Source organism: Mytilus californianus, unplaced genomic scaffold, assembly GCF_021869535.1.
Source record: "Mytilus californianus isolate M0D057914Y unplaced genomic scaffold, xbMytCali1.0.p SCAF_14, whole genome shotgun sequence".
In the NCBI taxonomy this organism is placed as follows: Eukaryota; Metazoa; Mollusca; class Bivalvia; order Mytilida; family Mytilidae; genus Mytilus; species Mytilus californianus.
In genome coordinates, this window is record NW_026262626.1 from 18780042 (window position 1) to 18802897 (window position 22856).

General features: G+C 33.7%; 1 protein-coding gene across 1 annotated transcript in view; it reads right to left on the minus strand.

Moving 5' to 3' along the window:
* Window positions 1-20404: 20404 nt before the first annotated feature.
* The window catches only part of LOC127724331 (acid-sensing ion channel 2-like), a 58395-nt gene continuing 55943 nt past the window's right edge, over window positions 20405-22856 (minus strand). The window contains exon 13 of the mRNA XM_052231265.1: window positions 20405-21610. Within this exon, the coding sequence (XP_052087225.1) occupies window positions 21356-21610 (255 nt within the window). The 3' untranslated portion in view covers window positions 20405-21355. The remainder of the gene's footprint in view (window positions 21611-22856) is intronic.

Here is a 22856-nt window from a genome sequence, read left to right on the forward strand (position 1 = left end):
TTTTCGTGCTTATATTTCACAACTTCAATATAGATGGTTATGGATGGATGCTTGATGTGCAGCGGCAAATTGATATGCATATTCGTACAAGAACATGTTACAGCTATTTTCCTGATGTATGTAGTTTAAAGGTTTGGTTAGCTTGCTTGCTTTGTTAGTATAAATGTTTGTTCAAGCATTCAATAACATCATACAAGCTGAAATCCAGCCTATCTGTTGATTAGAATTGTAAAACTTAATTAAGATGCATGAGCAAACAGTTATAAAAACAAAGCAATCAAGCCAACCAAACCTTTAAACTACATGCATTAGGAAAATAGCTGTAATGTGATATGAATATTAACCCTGCTTTGTACTAGACCGACACCCTGAGCCGGATTTTTAACATGCTAGTTCACAAGGTAACTTTCCGAAGAAAGACATGTCACCTTACCCGGACAAATTCTTCGGATTCCGAGCCGACCAGCTTTTGCTCTTATTCCTTAATTTCGCGGGCTTAGCAGGGAAGCAGCAAATATCAATTTGAAAGTCTTTGGACTTGACCCGGCCGGGTGTCGAACCCATGACCTCTCCCACTCTATATGAACATGCTACCACGTAAGCACCACCACATGCAGTAACCCGCAATATAAAAGGTTTTGTGGGAAGCCGCTCATTTTTTTTTGGGGGGGGGGGGGGGGGGGGGGAGGGGGCGGCAACATTTTTGGAAAATGTTTGATTCCAAATTTCTTGAAAGAGATTTTATATTTTCAGAAGGGGAGCGAAATAGTTTGTTTCCATTTTAAGTCAGGGAAAAATAAAACAATAATGAAATTAAAAAAAAAATAACCATGTTCTTTTTTATTAAAGTCCATCAAGGAAATACACGTGCTCCTACCCACACTACAGTCGGTGTCTAACAAATGATTAATATATAATGTACAGATCATCTGTCTAAGCTTTGGTTACAAGGATCTGACAACACTTCGTTTTACTTTCTGTCCTGGTTAATATTACATCAGCCAATAAAATTTCAGCTTTCATATTTTTGAAGGTGTGGATCAATCCGACGAAACCAGCGACCCCAATGGTCTTGAATTGAGCGTTTGCAGATCGGCGTAAGCAAAGCTTGAACACACAATACCTGTAATCTAATCAGATTGGTGTCTAAATGAACTTAAACACTGCATTTATTTATTGTTTACTGAGACCTGTTGTTCTCTTACAGATAGAGAGTTGTATTTTGATTTTTCAAAGTGAAGATTTACGGCAGCGGCTTTTAATATTTTGCGTTTATCCTGGAAACTATAATAGATTTAAAAAAACAAATAGTGCAATGTGTCTGAGTAAACTCTATAGTAAAGGTCCTTTTTGGGCAATTTTGGCTCTTCAGAGTTTTGTTGTTTTATTGGCTATTATCTTGATAACTTATCTATAGAGAAACCTTTTCTTGAAAACTGGTATAGACAAGAACAGATATAATCAAAGTAGTGAAGTACTGATCATCGGATGACCGCAAATTCTTGTGGATGGTCACAAGCACTTGTCCCAGAAAAAAATCATATCTGTACCTGAAAGTAATGTTAATGTACAGAGATATATTTTTTTTCTGAGACAAGTTCGTGCGTGGATAATGAATAAATGTTCGGGAATTCAACCTCACCGTAATAACTATTATATTGTAGTGGTACAAATTATATATTATTAATCTGTGATCTAAAAAAAATATTTTTATGAGTATTCATTGAAGAAATAAACTTATAACAAGCGATAAGGAATGTTATTTTGCACTCTATAATGTCCGTATTTATAAATCGGTTACCAGTCAAAAACGAAAGCTACGTAAGTAGAAATCTCTTTGGTAACAATACATCGCAATGTTAAAATAAATAAATAAGTAATAATTATGGTAATTTTCTTTCATTGGGGGTGGAGACGTGTGAGGAAACAGTGGAATTTCTCTTATTTTTTTTCAAGTCTACACCTTGAAGAAGGAAAAACAGTCAATAAATACCCCCTTTTCCAAAGACCTACAAATTTCAACCCCCCCCCCCCCCCCCCCCCCTTCTTCCCAAAAAAAAGCCACCACCGGACAATTACACACAAACGCACATACACACATTTTCAATACTTTTGTTCGTAATAACAAAAAAATCGTATCAAGTTTCTAAATGCATTATAAGTTTAAAATATTGCGTCAGTAGTGAATCTAGAACTTCAAGTGTGGAAGTTGTTTGCGACTTCACGAACTTAATTTGGATTTGCCGGTCATGGTCTCATTAATATTTACCACACCTTCATTCGATATTAGCTTCAGATGAAAAATTTTCTGCTAGTGAAATTGTTAAAACTAAGGATTCAGGTTTTAACAATTGAGGCGAGCGGAACCAGGCGTAAAAATTGATGCCTACGGATTTTGAAGACATCGCCATAACATTATACCGCAAATCTATAACTATATAAAATTGAATGCACCTTTCCATTAAAAAAATGATGAAATTAAAGGCCCCTTTTATTTCTTCCTATCCCTCTTTTTGGAGTTACAAATGACTGGTCCCTTATATAAGCCTTTACCCTATCAAAGTCCGATTTTTTCCCATTCTTTTGTGTCTATCTTGAGAATATATAAAGAGAAACTCGAACAGCTAAAATAATCAGCAAGGCAAAATTTACATTAATGTACATACTAGAAATTCGTGTATTAACTTCTTATAGATTTTTTTTTATGGTGTACAGAAATTGACAAATATAATGCCCTCCCTTGTTAAAATGAGCATAGAGCATGAAATAAAAGAATTATTTCTTAAATTTGATAATTTTAACCGTATGTTCATTATTGCAGACTCCGTATGTTTATTATTTTAGACCAATCGATTAAAACAAAACGTTGCAATTCATATATTTTGACATTTTTCCAACAATATCAGGTGTGATATTTTACATCTTAAAACGAGGTACTAATATGCCAAGGTTTATTTCTTTTTAAAATCTCAACCATTTTCCAAACGACAGCTAAAATTTGAGCCTGATTAATTGTTACTCCGCAGAAGCAGATCGGGATCAGTTCTGACGTAGTGAGTAATCGCTTTAATCGTAATCATGTTCATTGACCATCAGGACGATGAATGCACATCATCATAATGATGTTTCGACATCATGATAATGATGTTCTGACATCATATAAAGATGTAAACCGAACCACACCATATAACGATGTTAGCACATAACATAAGGATAAGTTCACATCATATAAAGAAGTTTGCACATAATATAAAGACATCTGTACATGATATAAGATAATTTGCACATCATATAAGACCATTTGCACATCACATAAGATAATTTGCACATCATATAATATAATTTGCACATCATATAAAAATATAATTTGCACATCATATAATATAATTTGCACATCAGATAATGTCAAATTGTCATCATATAAAGGTGATTGCATATCGTATAAAGGTGATTGTACATCACATAATGCCGTTTCTACATCGTATAAGGAAAGCATCACATAATATAAGGACTCAATCACATTACATAATGGAAAAAGCACATCATTTAATGAATTGTGGACATGATATAAAGATGTTTGCACCTCATATAAATGTGTTTGGACAGCATATAAGGACAACTTCACATCACATAATGACAAGTGTACATCATATAAGGATAAGTGCACATCATATAATGTCATTTGCGCATCATATAAGGGTAAAATGACATCATATAATGGCAAATAAACATCATATAATGAGAAATGTCATAATAAGACATTGTCGGCGTTCCATAGAATACATTCAATAAAATGGAAGCTCCCTAAGATGAAATTTGATTATAACATTTAAGAACTGTATAACATGAAGCACGAACACGACGCTGGATTGATGTTCAATGGTTTTCGCTCCTTATAATTTTGACCTTTTTGGTCAGATATTCGGAATCATCTGGGTTTATCCATCACTGTCCATGTAATGTTATTAAAATGTTGTTCACTTACTTCTTAAGACGGAAACATGCATATGTTTCTTTATTCTACATTGACTAGAGGTAAAGGGGGGTGGTTGAGATCTCACAAAACATGTCCAAGGCTCCGTGTTGAAGACCGTACTTTGACCTATAATGGTTTACTTTTATAAATTTTGACTTGGATGGAGAGTTGTCTCATTGGCACTCATACCACATCTTCTTATATCTATTAGCCCCGCCGCATTTTTTTGCGCCTGTCCCAGATCAGGAGCCTCTGGCCTATGTTAGTCTTGTATGTTTTTTTCAATTTTAGTTCATTTATAAGTTTTGGAGTTTTTTTTATGACATCCATTTTTCACTGACCTAGTACACATTTTTATTAAGGGGCCAGCTGAGGCCCACCTCCTGGTGCGGGATTTTCTCGCTGCGTTGAAGACACATTGGTAGCCTGCGGCTGTTATCTGCTCTTTGGTCGGGTTGTTGTCTCTTTGACATATTCCCCATTTCCATTTTCAATTACATATGATAATGTGATAAGACTTTTTCAACACAATCATGTATTCTCTGTCACAACACTAGCCTCGTGTTCTTTTAAAATCAAGACTAGTGAATCGTTGAATTTGTTAAGTTTTAGTTTTGGAATTTTTTTTCAAAAGTTGACGTTTGTCAAAAATGTAACGTGAATAGAAGATTCGCTCCTGTACGACGAACGCCTGTCTTGCATTATAAATAACATTACGTAGTACATTGAATATTTAGGAAAGTATGTTCCTAATGGACGCACAAAAGTGCTTCGGATGCCCAATATTTAATTTTCGAATAAGGGGTCGATACCGTTGGTGGTGGAAACCTAGTCCCCAAGGGTATTGTCAGCTCAGAAGTCAGTGCTTTGGTATCAACATGACTTATAACATACATGTACTTTTCTTACATTATTTGTTGTTAAAAGTTTTAGATTTCGAAGGAACTAAGGTTACTCCCTCAGGCAATGTTGACCTTTGATGTGTTTTCTGTTTTGGTCCCGTTTTTGTCTTCTAGCCCCTCAAGTATTTAAGTAATTATACATCTTTGGCTTTTAACTTTTCGGGGTTTTAATGTAACAAATCAAAGTAAATCCTGAAAAGCGATTCGGCGCAACTTCATATGTATTATGTTTCAAGTAATGTAGTATAACTTCGATGAAAGACATTCAATTTTGTATACTTTAATTCTTTAAGTCATTTTTCTTTTTTCTTTTTAAATGCCCTTTTATTTTAAAAGAATTTAATTGCAATTAATTTAAAGAGGACAGACTTTTTAAACCAAGTAGCTACATGCTACGTAGATCTGATGACGCTCTATGCACATTTAAAAGTGTTTGAAGTGGATTCATAGTTAGTTGATTGAAATACTAACGTACTTAATTTTGGCCTTTTAATGTTTTTTATTTTTATTTGACTCTTCTGTAGACGAAACGCGCATATGGCGTACACAATACAATGCTAAGTGAATAGATCTACTTTTAGCTTTTGATTTAATATCCAATAGCTTTAACATAGAACAGATAGATCAATGGCTATGCATAATTAGATTGCTTAGAACATATAAGCTTAAATGCATGGTTTTATAACTTTTTATCACTTGGTAGTGCTTATAGATAGATGTAATATAGCACCGGCAGATATTTTCACTAAGACATGCCTTGTAAAAGAGGGGCGAAAGATACCAGAGGGACAGTCAAACTCATAGATCGAAAATTAACTGACAACGCAATGGCTTAAAAATAAAAAGACAAACAGACAAAAAATTGGACACAAGACACAACATAGAAAACTAAAGACTAAGCAACACGAACCCCACCAAAAACTGGGGGTGATCTCAGGTGCTCCGGAAGGGTACGCAGATCCTGCTCCACATGTGGCACCCGTCGTGTTGCTCAGGTAGAACTCCACAGTTAGAAACAAAAATTAAAATTGAACCAGAAAATGTTTAATCATTTTCTATTCCTGGCTCTCTAATACATTTCCAACTGTTTGTGTCATACATGTGCATATGTATGTGATCCGTATTTTCCATAGATTAGTTTTTCAAAAGTTAAAATAGTGAAATATAATTCCTTTTTTGTGTAACCATGGCAACATTCTGCATTTATTTACCATAAAATATTGCAAAAAGGGGGATGAAAATGTCACATATTCCCCCAAATTTGGTTCCTGTTGACATTAATCTACCAATTGATCAAATAGAAAATGGGTGTCTTTCGCCTCATTTTTTCGTAAAATTTAATCACAAAGTTCGTGCGACAAAAACTTTTTGGTACGTAAAAAACATTACAATAATTGCCGGACCAATGCTTGGTCTGGATATGAAAATACGGACTGGCATACAGAAAACAGGCCATATTACATACATAACATACTCTTGATGTTCCTATGAACCCACTACGAAGGCTATTTTAATCATCAGCTATCCAAAAATGTATTTTATTGCACACTAGCTCTCGTATTTGAAAAATCCACAGGGGCCAAAATGCGAAACTACACAGCTAACTGTGGAGTGCTACCTCATGTTATTACAAACCCGGTAAATAGTCTAATTCGGTAGGTCATATTCGTGGTGAAAAGGAAAGTGGATTGTAGTTACGACATAAGGAACATATCCGATATCATCTGTGAAACGGTTATTCCATAACAGTCTACCAACTCGTGATGGCGTCCGTAAAATTTACGAAGGGATGATGTCAACTTCACCATTTGGAACTCTTGGTTTAATAGCTTCCTTGTGAGCAGCAAAACTCTATCAAGGAAATCATGATAGGAAATACAAGCCCGGGAATATCGTATCAGTTGGGAGATATATACTCTGTGTGCGGGCGCTGTTGGAATGTTGTTACATAGAAATCGAAAGTTCACAATTGGGAAGCAGAAATCATCTAGTATTTTTTTTTTATCAATTACTTTTAAACTTTTAAACAGAGACCAAGATTTTAATGTATATAGAAGGTATTTTTGCAGGGATTTTAACTGTATATAATGTTTTTTACTAGCATATTCATTTAAGGATTAACCAACATTTACATAGTAATGATGGTGTACTCCAACTATTGGAGGAAGTTATAGAGGAAAGAAGAAGAATAAGTTTTTTTCCTAATTGAGTTATCTGCCGTTTACCATAAACAAATCTTTAAAAAAAATAACTCAAAATATCTCCAATTACGAATGAATTATTTTGCATGAACATCATTCTGTGTCTGATTGGTAAGAAACTGAAAATAAGTACAATTTATGTTAATTATCTGGACTTCTTTAAGGTAACCACCATCTGCATGTTCATGTACGTTATATAATTAAGGGCATACGATACAGTTTTGATCCCACGATGATTATTTTTATGAAAAATTAGTATACAAGCTACTTTTTTCACTCGGGTAATTCAAATATGTAATAAATAATATAGCTACTTTTAGAGATAAATAAGACCGACATTTGCTCAAAATTTCAGTTTCTTGGATATGTCTACTCTTACTTTTGTGTTTCAAAAGATAAACACAATCGGATTTTTGTAGAAATATTTGAAATATCTTCTTTTATATATACGTCTGTTCTAAATGTGTGTATCAAATTTGGAAACAATGTATTTCTATTAAATATACATGATTTACGAAAAAAAAAAAAAAGACATTTTTTGCTGTATATTTATCTAATTAAAAAAACAAAAGCATCGGTGATTCGTTCATAACAATTCGTGCATATAATCTACATACATATCAAGTAAAATATCATTTTTAGAAAAGTGCGGTCCATATACACGTTTTCAAGCTAATGATTAAAATCAGTCGAAAAATGCATCTTTTCACAATATGTCAGTCTGCTTACACTTCCGGAGTACCTGAGATATCCCTTGGTTTTTGGGTGAGTTCGTGTTGCTCAGTCTTTAATTTTCTATGTTGTGTTGTGTATGCTGTTATTTGTCTTTTGGTCTTTTTCTTTTTTTGCCATTGTGTTGTCAGCTTATTTTCGATTTATGAGTTCGAATGTCTTTTTGGTATCTTTCGCCTCTCTCCTTGATGTCGCGAAAAATAACGTCAGCAACGTCATTATCTCCCTTGTAACTGTATCGTATCCCTTTAAGGTAAGAGGTACGAAAATCAGCGCCTCCAACGGAAAACGGAAAAATCTACGTTCGTTGTCATGAAAGTTATCTCCCTTACACAAAAAATATTTTCGAAATATCAGGAGAGGTTCCGCCTCATCGGAAAAATGGACAATACGATGGAAGAGTACTCAATACACTTCATCAACATTTATCAAAAATTGAAGTAATGGTTAATGAAGTTTCTTGTCCGAGTGAAACATTGCTTCCCTGAAAAGAAAATAACTTGGCAAGGAGAGTAGTTGAGTTGGGTTTACTGGCTTGCCAATTCAAAGCTTGTAAGAACTGTATAAAAGAAAACAAAAACAATTTCGGAAGCTAGTATCTTATATATTATACCGTGTTGCAACTGTTCCTACAATACCCTGATAAACACTGGAAAACGGAACAGATAAGAGACTTAAACAAAGGGAATGTTGATATGGGACGTGAACACAAAATGTAAAATGGGTAAGAATATTATAAACACGCGCATTTACACATTTTCAGCCGCTCTATAAAAGAATTTAAATCTTACTTCAAAGTTGATTGCTTATTTTATTTCATATAGTGAAATTTCATATACATACATGTCAAATGCATTTATATATAGTTGCATAAAAAGAAATAAATTCGTCTCTAAAAATTCAAGACATTCAACTATCGACATAATAACAGGGAAACAAACTCTTTTATATATTAAGTGATATTCTTGATTTAATATTCGTGCTAGATAATCATTACCAACTAAAATATAATAAATTTGGAAGTTCATAATATTACAAAAAAAAAACGTTTCTTATCGCTCTTTCTTTCACGCCCGCAATGCGGTCTATACTGTAAATTCAGAATGGCGAATAGCCTCGGACAACACCTTTGAAATGAGCACGGTCTGGTTTGGAACTTTGCCGTAGGGACTTGCCGAGGGGTACCGAATATGTGGTTGGTATGAAAAATACGTTAAGGGGCGACTTAAAAATAATCTTGGATTATTTCTGTGAAATGTATTCCAATTTATTTTAGATTCTGTACGATTTAGAGCTTGACATTATCAGTTACACAGTGTGCAAGTGACCTAATACGATATATATGAGGTCAGTAAATTCCATATGGGGTGAGAGCGTTATATGAACGATGAATGCACGATGAGTTTGAAATTTTTGAAGGTCTGCAAGAGAAAACTCGAAAGAGGAGACTGGAAGTATTTCTGAGAAAATGTTTTCTCTGATTTCGTGGCTTCCTTTCTTGCATGCATATCAAGCAGATTTATAAGTATTGCTTTCATGCACAGACCATTGACGCACAATTCATTTGTTTAAGACGGGAAATGAAATAAAAACTGGGGTTTTTTTTAAGTTATTTTTAAAAAATATAAACAACACTGATTTCTTAAAAAAAAATCCTTATTCTAGAATGTATTAGGAAAGCACAAAATGAATGGTAGGTGCTTTAAAGTTATTTCTTCTGTGAGTTGGCATGACGCTGCTGTATGTAATCTTCCCTTTATAAGGCTATCGATAGAATGAATAAAGGGATGCGCGTGTTATACATGAATTCGATAGCAACCTAACAAAAACACAAATTACATGTACCTGAAATCCATGATTAAGAGGTGTCGGTCTTACCCGCGCCTGTATTGACTTTCTGAGTTCTTAGTAAAATTATATGTATATTCTTCTTTTTACTTTATTTCAATAAATATGAACACTTTTTTTTATACGGGCACGGTATTTTTGATAATGGCTTTTATTGTACTACAAGTCTTGCGTTTGTTTTAACAAAAACTCATCAGGCTTATTTATAAGTAGGCCTTTTTCCTTTACAGATTATTGTATCATATTCTTACAGGTACTTTTAGTTTTTCCACTGACCAACATCAAATGTAAAAGCGGTTGGTTGAGATCTGAAAATCTAACTCGGCATAGTAAAGCATGTCAAGAGTAAGGAACCTTGCCATTGGTTATTTTTTTTATTTGTATGTTAAAAGTTTTTGTCAACATGAAAATTTGGCATAGATAGCAGATGTTTGTTTATTTCTGTAGAATTTATTCTCAAAGTTTGTTTATCGTTTGTAGACAGTATGTTGACATAAAGATATTGTTTACTTTTTGTGTTGTTTGGTCGCTGTCTAATTGGCATATACCTCGCATATTTTCATATTATTCTTAAATTATAAACAGTTAAATCCGGACACGATTGTAAATAAGCGAGAAAACGTATATACATGGTACTTTTTATTACGGTGGGATATTTTGATACAAAATTAGGATACAGTTAAATAGTCGATGATACGAGACTTGAATGTTTCAAAAATGCAGTTGACAATGCAGAGTTATCTGTCAGTGATTTGGTTTTCCCCTTATCATTGTTGTACAGCCTTGCACTGCAAATTTCTATTTGACTACCACAAACTTAATAACGAGGCCTCGTGTTCTTTCCGTCATATTTTTGTAATACTGATAAAATTTTCGGTTAAACCCTAATTGATACGGAAGGATACAAACAAGAGTTTACAGGTACCTTATTTTTGTCGAACCAATTTCAAAGTCAAACAAAACGTACTAGATTTCATGGATGAACTCTATATGCATGTGTCTGTGTAAATTGCCATAATCAACTCTCAGATAAAAATGAATTTGAATGTTCGGAAAACCAAAGTTAAAAATGTACACGAACAAGCAAAATTTAGTGATTTATTTTCAGAACACATATAGTTTGACTATTTATCGTGCGGAATTTCCAAATAATGTTAGGCACTCTGCAGCAAGCAAGAAATTCCAGGAAGAGAACATGTTTTTACGAAACGAACTGTTCGTTTAAATAAACCAAATTGATGAACAGGATTTTTTTCTTGGTAGAGCAAACTGAAAGACGCGGTTTTGTCGACAAATCAATGCTGCACATTATTCCGAGTTTGAGTATTAATCATTAAGCTGTTGCTTTTATTCGAAAATATCGTATGCTTAGCATTGAAGGGACTTGTACAAATTTTACAGTCTTTTGCTTGACAAATTCAGTGACAAAACTAACTGACCCATTAATCGCGATAACACGCCACACCGATAGAGGAAAATACATGCGAAACTTCAATGCATTATTTGTGTTCATCAAAATAACTATTATTAAATCCGATACATAATAAGAACCAAATCTATTGGATAAAAATTAAAGTTGTGTCCTATGTGACTAAATATATCATATCCGAAACAAATCTCTCCTACGGAACAAAAAGATTCGTATAGGACAAAAATATTGTACCGGACAAAAATATTCCATGGAAAAAAATACCGTCATGCTTCAAAAGTTGAAAATGAATTTGCGAAATTCGCGAAGAATAATCTAGTAACACAGTTGAACATTGGAGAAACGACTCAAGTTGAACGTTTTTAATAAGATGATGTCCAATGGAACATCAAAACGAGTTTGTTTTCTAAATTTATATGTATTATCAGAAGCTCGTTACTAGGATTTAGATACTAGTAAGTTAATAAGCACCCTTTCAATTATAGACTAAAGTAGAGATTATAGCACAATATCTAAAACAGGAGATTTGATATTTGCTGTTTCAAATATAATGTAACTAAATAAAGTTATATAAGAAACAGAAAATACTTGATAGTTGACCTATGTTTATGTCAATACAAAACACATATACAATACAATGTTATTGGTGTATATTAGTATAAGATAATTAATACTCTTAGAACATCTCGTAATTCAAAAGATGTTTTATAATCAGTTCGTTCAAAACTTTCAAAATGAATATCGTCCGATTTAGAATGAACACACGTTGAATGCACATTACACGATTAAGGATGAACCCACAATGAGCTTCATTTACACGATAAAGGATGAATGAATGTTGAGCGCACGTTGAATGAAAAACATACGGAACGATGAATGATGAGCGCACGTGCGGTACATGGACGATCACGGAAAATAGGTTACTTTGTATTTTGGACGGTATATAATAGGCAAAATCACCAAAATTTGGTAAAAATCGTCATTAAAGAGCAATAACTCCAATAACGAGTCGTCTGAGGAATCTGGCCGTTAGTCATATTTGTAGACCTTCCCTTGCCAAACATTGTTGCTAACAAAGTGTTTATCTACCTATTGCAGTTTTAACGATATAAGGCGAAAATTCAAAACAATGGTCAAAATCGTTATTTAAGGGCAATAACTCCTATAAAAAGTCTACTGACAGTTTAGACGTTGATAGACAAAAGGAAGACCTCAACATTCTGAACATTTGCGTCCCAATCAGATTTTTTCTATGTAAAAGTTTTAAAAATTACATGTATAAATAAAACTTTTCTCCTATCTTTAATGTTTAGCCCTCTGGACCAGGTGAACTAAACACTTACAGATTGGCAAATAAGTACACAAACAAAAACTAAGGTGTTTAAGAATCTTAAACACTACCTGTTACACAATTGACACCTGTCAGGAAACATGTGTTCAATACAAACTAATGTAAATTAAACGTGATGTCAAAACTATTTCATTAAAGTACAAAACCTATGATTTTCAGACCGTAATTAAGCTCTGTACATACATGACATAGATAGCATGGCCCTCGTCTTATTGTTAAAACTGTTTTATGTATAGGCCCATCTCGATGAGACCACATGTATTACATTTTAAACATCATGCAAATGCTGATCCAGATCATTAGGTGGTGGAGTCCTCCTTCCTTGGCTGTTTTGGAGCTGTTCCACAACAACCGCCAGAGGTGCGCCTGCTCAGGTGATCAGTCTGAATCTGAAACTTAATGGCTTAAATTGCTCCCGATATTTCGGCTGCTGTAACTGCTTTACTGTCACTGAATGGTTTTTTTTATCAGAGCTGTTGTAAAAGTCTCTTATATCATTCTAAGTCCGTTATTTACACTACTGTCTAAAATGTTCATCTTTAACATATCTCTTATTTGCCACTTTTCCAGATATCATCCCTTTTCTTTCATATCTACTGTGATGACACTTTTGCTTGCCTACAAACTTCTTAAATAATCTTCTTTCTCTCTGTTCCTACCACTCCTAGTGTCCTAAGAGCTTGCCGTACTGTCTTCCCTGCAAAGCCCCTGCAACCTACTTCAATAACCAAGCACCACGCTCGCCATCCCTTGCACGCTGCTGGCAATCCTCTTGTGGTATTTTGCTATCTTCCTTTCGTGTGCCTAATCCATCCTTTCTTGCAAAGGGACTGTCAGTTCTAGCAAGACTGTCTGCCTTGTTCCGTGTGACCATAGCACAATATCTGGTCTTATCGATGTTGCTGCTATTTCTGTTTGGAAGCTCATACGTTGCTGAATGTCTGCAGTCATCTGCCAGTCTGTTGCTGTTGCAAGGATCCCAAAGCCTTCCAGTTGGCTGTATTTGCTCTCACCAGCCGTCACAAAGTTTACAATAGTGATGTTCTTCTGAACCTTTCTCTTTTTCCTCCTGATGATATCGAATTTAGATTATCGATGCTACTGGTTTAAGTACACTATTATGTCTCCATGTGTACTTACCATCTTTCAGTGCCACTGGACATGATGACAACATATGCTGTAGAGTGGCTGGTTTGTTTTTGCATGAGGTACGTGTTGGATCCTAAATTAACCCCCATGTATAGAGGTTGGATGGACTTAGTAGTACATCATGCACTGGTCTCAGTAAGAAGCTCAAGCGATATCCTTCAATACTCAAAATTCGATCCAGGTTAAGGCCCTACTTCTAGCTCCTTGCAAATTCAACCAACTACCGTACTGCTTCTTGTACTTGCTGCCTTACTATTCTTGTACTTACTGCCTTAATGTTCTTGTACTTGCTGCCTTACTGTTCTTGTACTTGCTGCCTTACTGTTCTTGTACTTGCTGCCTTACTGTTCTTGTACTTGCTGCCTTACTGTTCTTGTACTTACTGCCTTAATGTTCTTGTACTTGCTGCTTTAATGTTCTTGTACTTGCTGCCTTAATGTTCTTGTACTTGCTGCCTTACTGTTCTTGTACTTGCTGCCTTACTGTTCTTGTACTTGCTGCCTTACTGTTCTTGTACTTGCTGCCTTACTGTTCTTGTACTTGCTGCTTTAATGTTCTTGTACTTGCTGCCTTAATGTTCTTGTACTTGCTGCCTTAATGTTCTTGCTCTTTTCTTCTATCTGACGTACTCCCTTTGTATATATAATTGGGGTTTGAGCGTTCCTGATAAAGGTAAATCCAGAAATGCGCTTCGGACGTATAAACTAGAAAGTGTTATTTCATTTACAAATGAATACTTTTATATACTCTTGTAAGACAGTATTTAACGTGATTATTTGATCCAATGGTAAGTTTAGACATGAATACAATTATACGTTTTGAAACATTTCACCGCTAATTTGAGTAAGGTCTTTACAAATAATTTTGCTTATTTTTCTTTCTTGGTGTAAGTTCATATTTTATAAATACGAACTCAGACTAATAATTTCACAATTTTTGGACTATAAAAAAAGTTACACTATAGGTCTCTATGATATTTATTTTAAACTGTTGATGGAGTAAAAATAAATAGTCTAGCCGACATCCAATCAAAACAAAAACAACACACAAGTACTTTGAGTGTTAGATTCATTGTACCATGTGACATGTAAATATTAAAATGACCCTTTGATAGCAGACTTATTCTTGTACTGCTTATGACCATTTTGTGTTTAGATTAACAAGAAATCTCAAAATTTACTGCTGAAATGTACCCAAAGGAACTTACTTCAAATTAATCAAATATTACTAGCAATAGTTATCAAAGGTACCAGGCTTATAATTTAATACGCCAGACGCACGTTTCGTCTACATAAGACTCATCAGTGACGCTCAGATCAAAAAAGTTATAAAGCCAAACATGTACAAAGTTGAAGAGCATTCCTACTTTTAGATATTTCAGTTTTACAAGAGAAACTCTACACAAAAATTTACGACAAAAGGGACGATTTTTCTTCCCTATTATTACTTTTCTTTTGTGGACGGTGATGTTCCTTTGGTACCGTCTTAAGGCGATTATATGTCCCAACTTTTTTGCCATACCCGTGTCTGTAGTGACGTATTGAATTTTAATGAGCGTAATCTAAATATTACTAGTTAATTATTAAGTCAGGGATTTCATTACCCCAAATTACTTAAAACCTTTACTAAATTCTCCCATATATACAAAGATTTGGTTTGAAAGAGGGACGAAAGATACCAGAGGGACAGTCAAACTCATAGATCGAAAACAAACTGACAACGCCATGGCCAAAAATAACAAGACAAACAGACGAATAATAGTACAGATGACACAACATAGAAAACTAAAAGACTTAGCAACACGAACCCCACCAAAAACTGGGGGTGATCTCAGGTGCTTCGGAAGGGTAAACAGATCCTGCTCCACATGTGGCACCCGTCGTGTTGCTTATGTTATTACAAATCCGGTAATTAGTCTAATTCGGTAGGTCACATTCGTGAAAAAGGGGAGGGTATTGTAGTACGACATAGGGAACATATCCGATATCATCTGTGAAACGGTTATTCCATAACGGTCAACCAACTCGTGATGGCGTCCGTAAAATTTACGAAGGGATGATTTCAACTTCACCATTCGGAACTCTTGGTTTAATAGATTTGGTGTGAAAGTTTGGCTTTATTTTAAACGGAATATCACATCTTAATTTGTACGGTGATGTTGTTTATCGATCCCTGAAATTTAGATATGTTCTGGGCAAACTTATCAACCCTTTAAATAAACTATTTCTAAAAGGTTACGAATTCAAAACTGTAATTAGATATTTGAATATTGTTTTATTGGTATATATTGATTATGTTATCAGTAAGTTAAATTCATACTAAACATTGTTGTTAAACACATATGCACATTCACGGTTCTACAATCTGTCGATACCAATTTTTTGGCATTGCACAAGGTCATTGCTTTCTCTGAGTGATAATGACGTCTTGGCACTAAATCCCAATTTCCCAAGTTGTGTCTCTATGAGATGAAATATGGTGATGATATGTGGGAACCAATAGGTAAACAAAATATATCCCCAACAAAGGCGTGGTTTGTGATTCAGTTGTATTTACAAAGTGCAAACGATAACATTTTCCCTAAAGAATGCCCCTTTTGTGATCAACATGGAAATATTATAAAAATAACGCAAAAGACACGCAAATAGGTAAAGTGTTTAGGTTTCGAATATCTTATTTAATAACAACAGACAGTCGATATTTCAATGATTATTATTGTACACCCTACTTGTTTTTGTACTCATATGGAGCAAAATTAAAAAAGAACCGAGACAAAGACAAAAAGTAAATTGATCTTGCAAAGTTCGTTAATTTCACTTTCAGATATATTGATGATGTAATGTCACTCAATAACTCACATTGCAATGAGTGCTTGCATCTCAAATATCCCATAATAATTCTGTGCATGTTTTTTGACATCCGTTACTAGTCAATCACGTATAATCGACATCAAAAATCATTTGTGGATTGTTGACTTTAAACATTGGCTGCTAATTAAGTTTCGGGCTTTTTTGCCGATTAACCGATAATGCTCGCTTGTATAATACATGAGATGATTAAGCGATGTTTATTTTAATTTCTAATAATTTTCTATGCAATCACGTTTATTAATACACATTTGTGTTTACAGTTTTTAAATGATTTAGTGTATTATATTTTGTCTTTCAAATTAGTTAATGCTATCTTTGTTTGTTTACTTGAAATAATTTCCTTCAATCACGGGTTTCCCCTTCGCAATTGTGATGTACGATTATCGAATTTTTAACGAGAGGTTTCATGGTAATGGTCACTTAGTGAAACAGTAATTCAGTGGTAGTAAATTTATGAAGATTTTAATGAAATGAAGGATTTTCATCTTAAAAGAAAGTATAGTACAACTAAATATTTATCAAATTTCAAGTATATAAAACATGGTATTCGTTTTTGTTAAATTTAAAGGATCATAAATTTAATAGATGCACATCATTTGAGTAATCTTCATTATATCACAATATTTGAAATGACTTAATGATACTTAATCAATGTTGAACTCTTTCGAATAGCAAACCATCTTTGTACATTATTTGTACTTACTACCAAGAACAAAATCTTTATTTCAATTATTTGTGATTTAATACTAATGTCAATGCGTTATTGTTTGTCCAAAACGTTCTTTGGACTTGACTTTTAAATAAAGTGTTTATATTTTTCTCAATGATAAGGATTTAATTGTATTTAGCTTCCTTTAGTTCATGTAATAAGAATATATGATTTTTAGACTTACATTGTAACAATTGTTCTCTATTTTAAAGTAAAACTTACATTTTCAGATTTTGTAATGTTCTCATAGATTGGCTATTGTTATCATAACTGGGTCGACCTTGAACTTCAATTGTATTAATATTATGGTTATGCCTAATATGCATACAACACTTTATGAAACAGGTCAATACTTAAATTCGAGTTTATCTATACCATGTATACCTTTGAAATCAATAAAAGTTAGAACACCACGAATTATAATGCACCCACAGTATTACCTTCCTTAAATTGTTATCACCTCCTCTGTATTCCCTTCCCAAATAGGGTCATGGTGACCAGATGGTCTTATTCAAACGGGATATGACATCCTAATTTTTACAGTTATGTTGTTTAAAAAGCACGTAAATTTAGATATGATCCATGTAACCTTATTGATCCTTTGAAAAAAAATATTCTTTATTGATACCGTAATTAGATCTTTGGTTATGGTTTTCTCGGTACTGACATCGATTTTGTTTTTGATAATTTAAAACATATACAAAAGAGAGGCGAGATTCAAACTCAAAAGTAGAAAAAAAAAATTAAAATGCCATGAAAAAAAAGAAAAAAAGAAACAAAAGACAAACAACAGAACACAAAACACAAAACACAACATAGTAAAAAACTATAGACTCAGCAACACGAACCCCACCAAAAACAGGGGGTGATCTCATGTGCCCCGGAATGGTTAGCAGATCTTGTTCCACATGTGACACCCGTAGGGTTGCTCATGTAAGTACCAAAAAAATAAAAAAATAAAAAAATTATAACTCTTATTCAATAGCTCACATTCGAGAAAAAGAGGATGGGGTTGTTGTAACGACAATTGGAAAATATCGGTCGTCATCTGTGAAACAAATATTCCCTAACTATCAACCAACTCGTGATTGCGTCCTTAAAATTTAAACTGGGATGTTTTGTTGTTTAAAAAGCACGTAAATTTAGATATGATCCATGTAACCTTATTGATCCTTTGAAAAAAAATATTCTTTATTGATACCGTAATTAGATCTTTGGTTATGGTTTTCTCGGTACTGACATCGATTTTGTTTTTGATAATTTAAAACATTTACAAAAGAGAGGCGAGATTCAAACTCAAAAGTAGAAAAAAAAAAATTAAAATGCCATGAAAAAAAAGAAAAAAAGAAACAAAAGACAAACAACAGAACACAAAACACAAAACACAACATAGTAAAAAACTATAGACTCAGCAACACGAACCCCACCAAAAACAGGGGGTGATCTCAGGTGCCCCGGAAGGGTTAGCAGATCCTGTTCCACATGTGACACCCGTAGGGTTGCTCATGTAAGTACCAAAAAAATAAAAAAATAAAAAAATTATAACTCTAATTCAATAGCTCACATTCGAGAAAAAGAGGATGGGATGGTTGTAACGACAATTGGAAAATATCGGTCGTCACCTGTGAAACAAATATTCCCTAACTATCAACCAACTCGTGATTGCGTCCTTAAAATTTAAACTGGGATGATTTCAACTTCACCACTTGGAACTCTTGGTTTAATAGGTTCGTTGTGAGCAGCAACCCTCTATCAAGGAAACCATAATAGGAAATACAAGCCCCGGAATATCGTATCAACTGCGAGATATATAATCCATATGCATTCGCTGCTGGAATGTTGCTACATAGAATTAAAAGTTCACAATTGGGGACCTGAAATCATCTCGTTTGTGCTAAAGTTTTGTTTTCAATCGACCCTTATTGACAAATTCTAGATGTAAGTCAAGATATGAGGCAGACTTAATTGTATCGGTAGTATCCCTTATCTCAAGTTCGATGGGATAGATAACTTTGAAGCCCGGCTTTGATTGCTGATAACATTTATGTTAATAATTTAGAAAGAAGTTTCGTGGAGCACTTGGAAGACCCAGCAATATAACGTTGTTTGAAAGGACACTTATGTAATTTAGGTATCCAATAAGGTGAAGGAAGATCCAGTTCTTCATCTTTGGTTGAAACTCCAAAGGAACATAGAACAGACTTATGATCATCTAGGATTTCCTCCTTGGTTTGTATCGTGGTGTTATATGTTGAGAGTCCGATTAAATTGTCAATACCTAATCATTTATCAAGCAGTTTATAACGATGTTGTTTGGGTCTTTATCTGCTGGGACAACAACATACTTGTCATGGAGTAAGACATGTGTTTTGCTACAATCAATCTTTAAAGATTGATGTAGCATGTGTATTCATAGACCCATTCAGTTTTTAATTCTGATTTGTATCAACGACCTCACAGCCTTAATTCATCTAGAAAGAGTATCTACGTCTTCTTTCTCGCGTTTAATCCATTGCCTGGCATAATCCACGACTGCATTCATAAATATTTTGAATTAATGTAATTGGGCTCACGATATTTCGAGAATTTGGATAACACATTTCGTAAAGAAATGTTATTGACAATGATTAGGTCACCAACGTGGCCAGCAGGATTATATATGAATGGAGAACTAGCACAGGTGCAATCAACAGGTTTAAACTTGGAGTCGTCAGTATTGCGATCCTGCAACACGTGTTTGTATTTTAAAATATAAGATGCAATTGTTTTGGCATACATGTAGGTATAAGAAATCATAGGTACAGACTGATCTTTAAAGTCTTTTAGGGAGGGATTTCGAGTGATCTGATTTATGAAGAAGGACATTGCGTAAGGACTAGATTGATTACCTATCGTTTGTTGTTTTGTGCATGGGTCGTGCCGTTATTTATCTCGGTTTGTTTTATATTTGTAATTTCGGTGCCTTGTATAGCTTGTTATGCGGAATGGCTCTTGCTGATTGTTGAAGTCCGTAAGCTGACAAATAGCTGCGAACTTCTCCATCATTTTGTCCCTGGTGGAGAGTTGTCTCATTTGCAATCATACCACATCTTATCATGTTTACCACATCTTATCATGTTTATACTGTCTGTTTTACCTCGACTAATGTCTTCCCTATGTGTATAGGAAGAATATTTTATTACATTTGTATTGTAAAGATGCATGAAACCTACGAATTAAAAAGTGGTTAAAGCATGGAGTTTATTAAACAGATAATTTACATCAATAGACATGATTACATTAATATTTTTCTTTTAAAGTTTTCAGTCTGAAAAAACATGGATTGCAAAAATTTAATAAAGAATTAAAACAAGCGTCTGTACAATACATTACATTTTTTCCGAGCAAAAATCATTCGATTTTTTCAACAGGAGGAATCGGTTACTAGCATAATGCTCCACTCCGGATATGACTGTGTCTTTTTACACATCCGGTATAGTAAGCGGCTTTTGAAACTCCAGGTCATAACTATTGATATTCAACATTTAAAAAGGAAAATACATATACTAGTATACGTTTCCAATTGATTACTTTTAATATGACGGAAATCTTGTGTTAATGATGATGCTACAAATGTTTTTCTTTTTAAAGCTATTTCCATGAAAAACCTGAAACTATTTATCTTTTTTGTAAATACAAAAAAGTAATTATATTTCACAAAGATGCGTCAACAATGATAACATGATGCTTTTTTTTTTCTTATTTTCTTCTATGAAACAGTTCAATGTGATTAATGGTTGAAGAGGTGCGAATGGCAATAAGATAACAACACAGCATACAAAACGGTCAGAATACGTTTGTCAACATCACAACAGGGAAACTCATTGATAGTATGACATGTAAGCTATCTATATTTAAAAGAAAAAAAATTCTTGTAATGAAATATTGATACTGTACACCAATTAAATTTTAAGGGATTTAATTATGCGAAAACTCGAAATTATTTCAGGCTTTGATCTTCTTCCATATGTATAGATCAAGAAAATTAGAAAATAGCTGCGGAGTCAAAAATATACTATATACACTGTAAAAACGCATGGTCAAGGCTTACTATTATATAAATGCTTTTAGACAGATTAATAATAGATGCATCCTATCAGTCAATGATAGGTCTTTCGTTTTTTTTTACCACAGACGAATTGATCGTTTTTACAGACCACTCTCCTCTTCGTGGATGATTGACATATCAATATGAACAGATTGTGTTTTATTCTGGTCAGAGATTGTAGTGGTTTCTGCAATTTCATTTAAGCTCACATCAGGTTGGTTCTCTTTAGCTCTTTTACGTCTTGTCATACTTCTCAGGAGAAAGAAACACAATTCGAGCAATTCGCCAATGCTAATGGCGGACATTCCAATACATAGACCAAGAGCTCCTCCAATATTCGACAGAAAGTTCTCAAACTGAAATTGATAAACAGTTCAGTAAGATAACAACAATTTATGAAAATGTTCTAAAGGTATTTGGACCATAATCCAAATTGCAAGCAAATTATTGAAATCTGCAATAAAAATTTAATAAAAATTAATCAAAGAAGGAAATTATGTATTAGATGATTAAAAACTTATTCACAATCTAGAAAAAAAAACAATAAACTTTTTTTGTAGTTATCAACCTTTCATGAAGTTATGAGAAATTGCTTTGGATAGAAGAAATGGCATAACGGAGTTAAGAGATAGCTTTTTATATCACAAATACAAAAATGGCTATTAAAACTTTTTCATTCTCTCACTTTAAAACAGATTTTGAATATATACAGGCATCCATTCTTTTTTCTCCAATGTGTGTAAAGGACGTATAACAAAGTCACAATCATTGTAGTAAATATACTATATTAGTTAGCAATTTTGGTCTGAGTTATGGCATTTGGTCATCACATTTAAACACTTAAAACTAACGACAAATGAAACAACACACAATTCAAAATGTGTGTCGCCTCCATCCTGAAAAAAGAAAATAACACTTTAAAAATTGTATGTGTCTGAAGCATTTTACTGGATTTACCCTAACCAAGGACGCCTAAAACAATCAAATATGTTTCAGGTAAGGATGTTTAAACGATAAAGTTTATCAACAGGTTGTATGTTTTTCTATGGGCACAAATTTTGCCCCTTAAATAGCAGACTTGTTCCTTTATTGTTATGAATCACAAACTCAGTAAAAACCAGTATACATTCTATTTTATTGAGAAATTCAATTGTCTGTATTGACGTTTTGGATTTCAATGAGTGTTATCTATGTATTACTAGTAAATTATTGAGTCAGGGATTTCGTTAGCACAAATTACTTAAAGCGATACTAAATACTTCCATAGAAACACAGATTTGGTTTGGAAGTTTGGCTGTACCTGTAGAAAACCTATTTCAAACGGAATAGCACATCCTTTTACGGCGATGTTGTTCACTGATCCCAGAAATTATAATCTGGAATGGAAAGTTCACATACACCACTATATTTTGCAAAAGTCAAAACATAGGATTATGTGGCATGTTTTCAACAGTTATATGCCTCGAACTTCTAAGAGTTTAAACGTATACTAAAATTCTGTGCAACCCCTCCGTTTACTATGAGTATTCCTGGGAATTCATTTTGACCGCTATCCAAGTGTACGTATATTGGAAAAGTTTCCAAGTTGTGTCTCAATGTGAT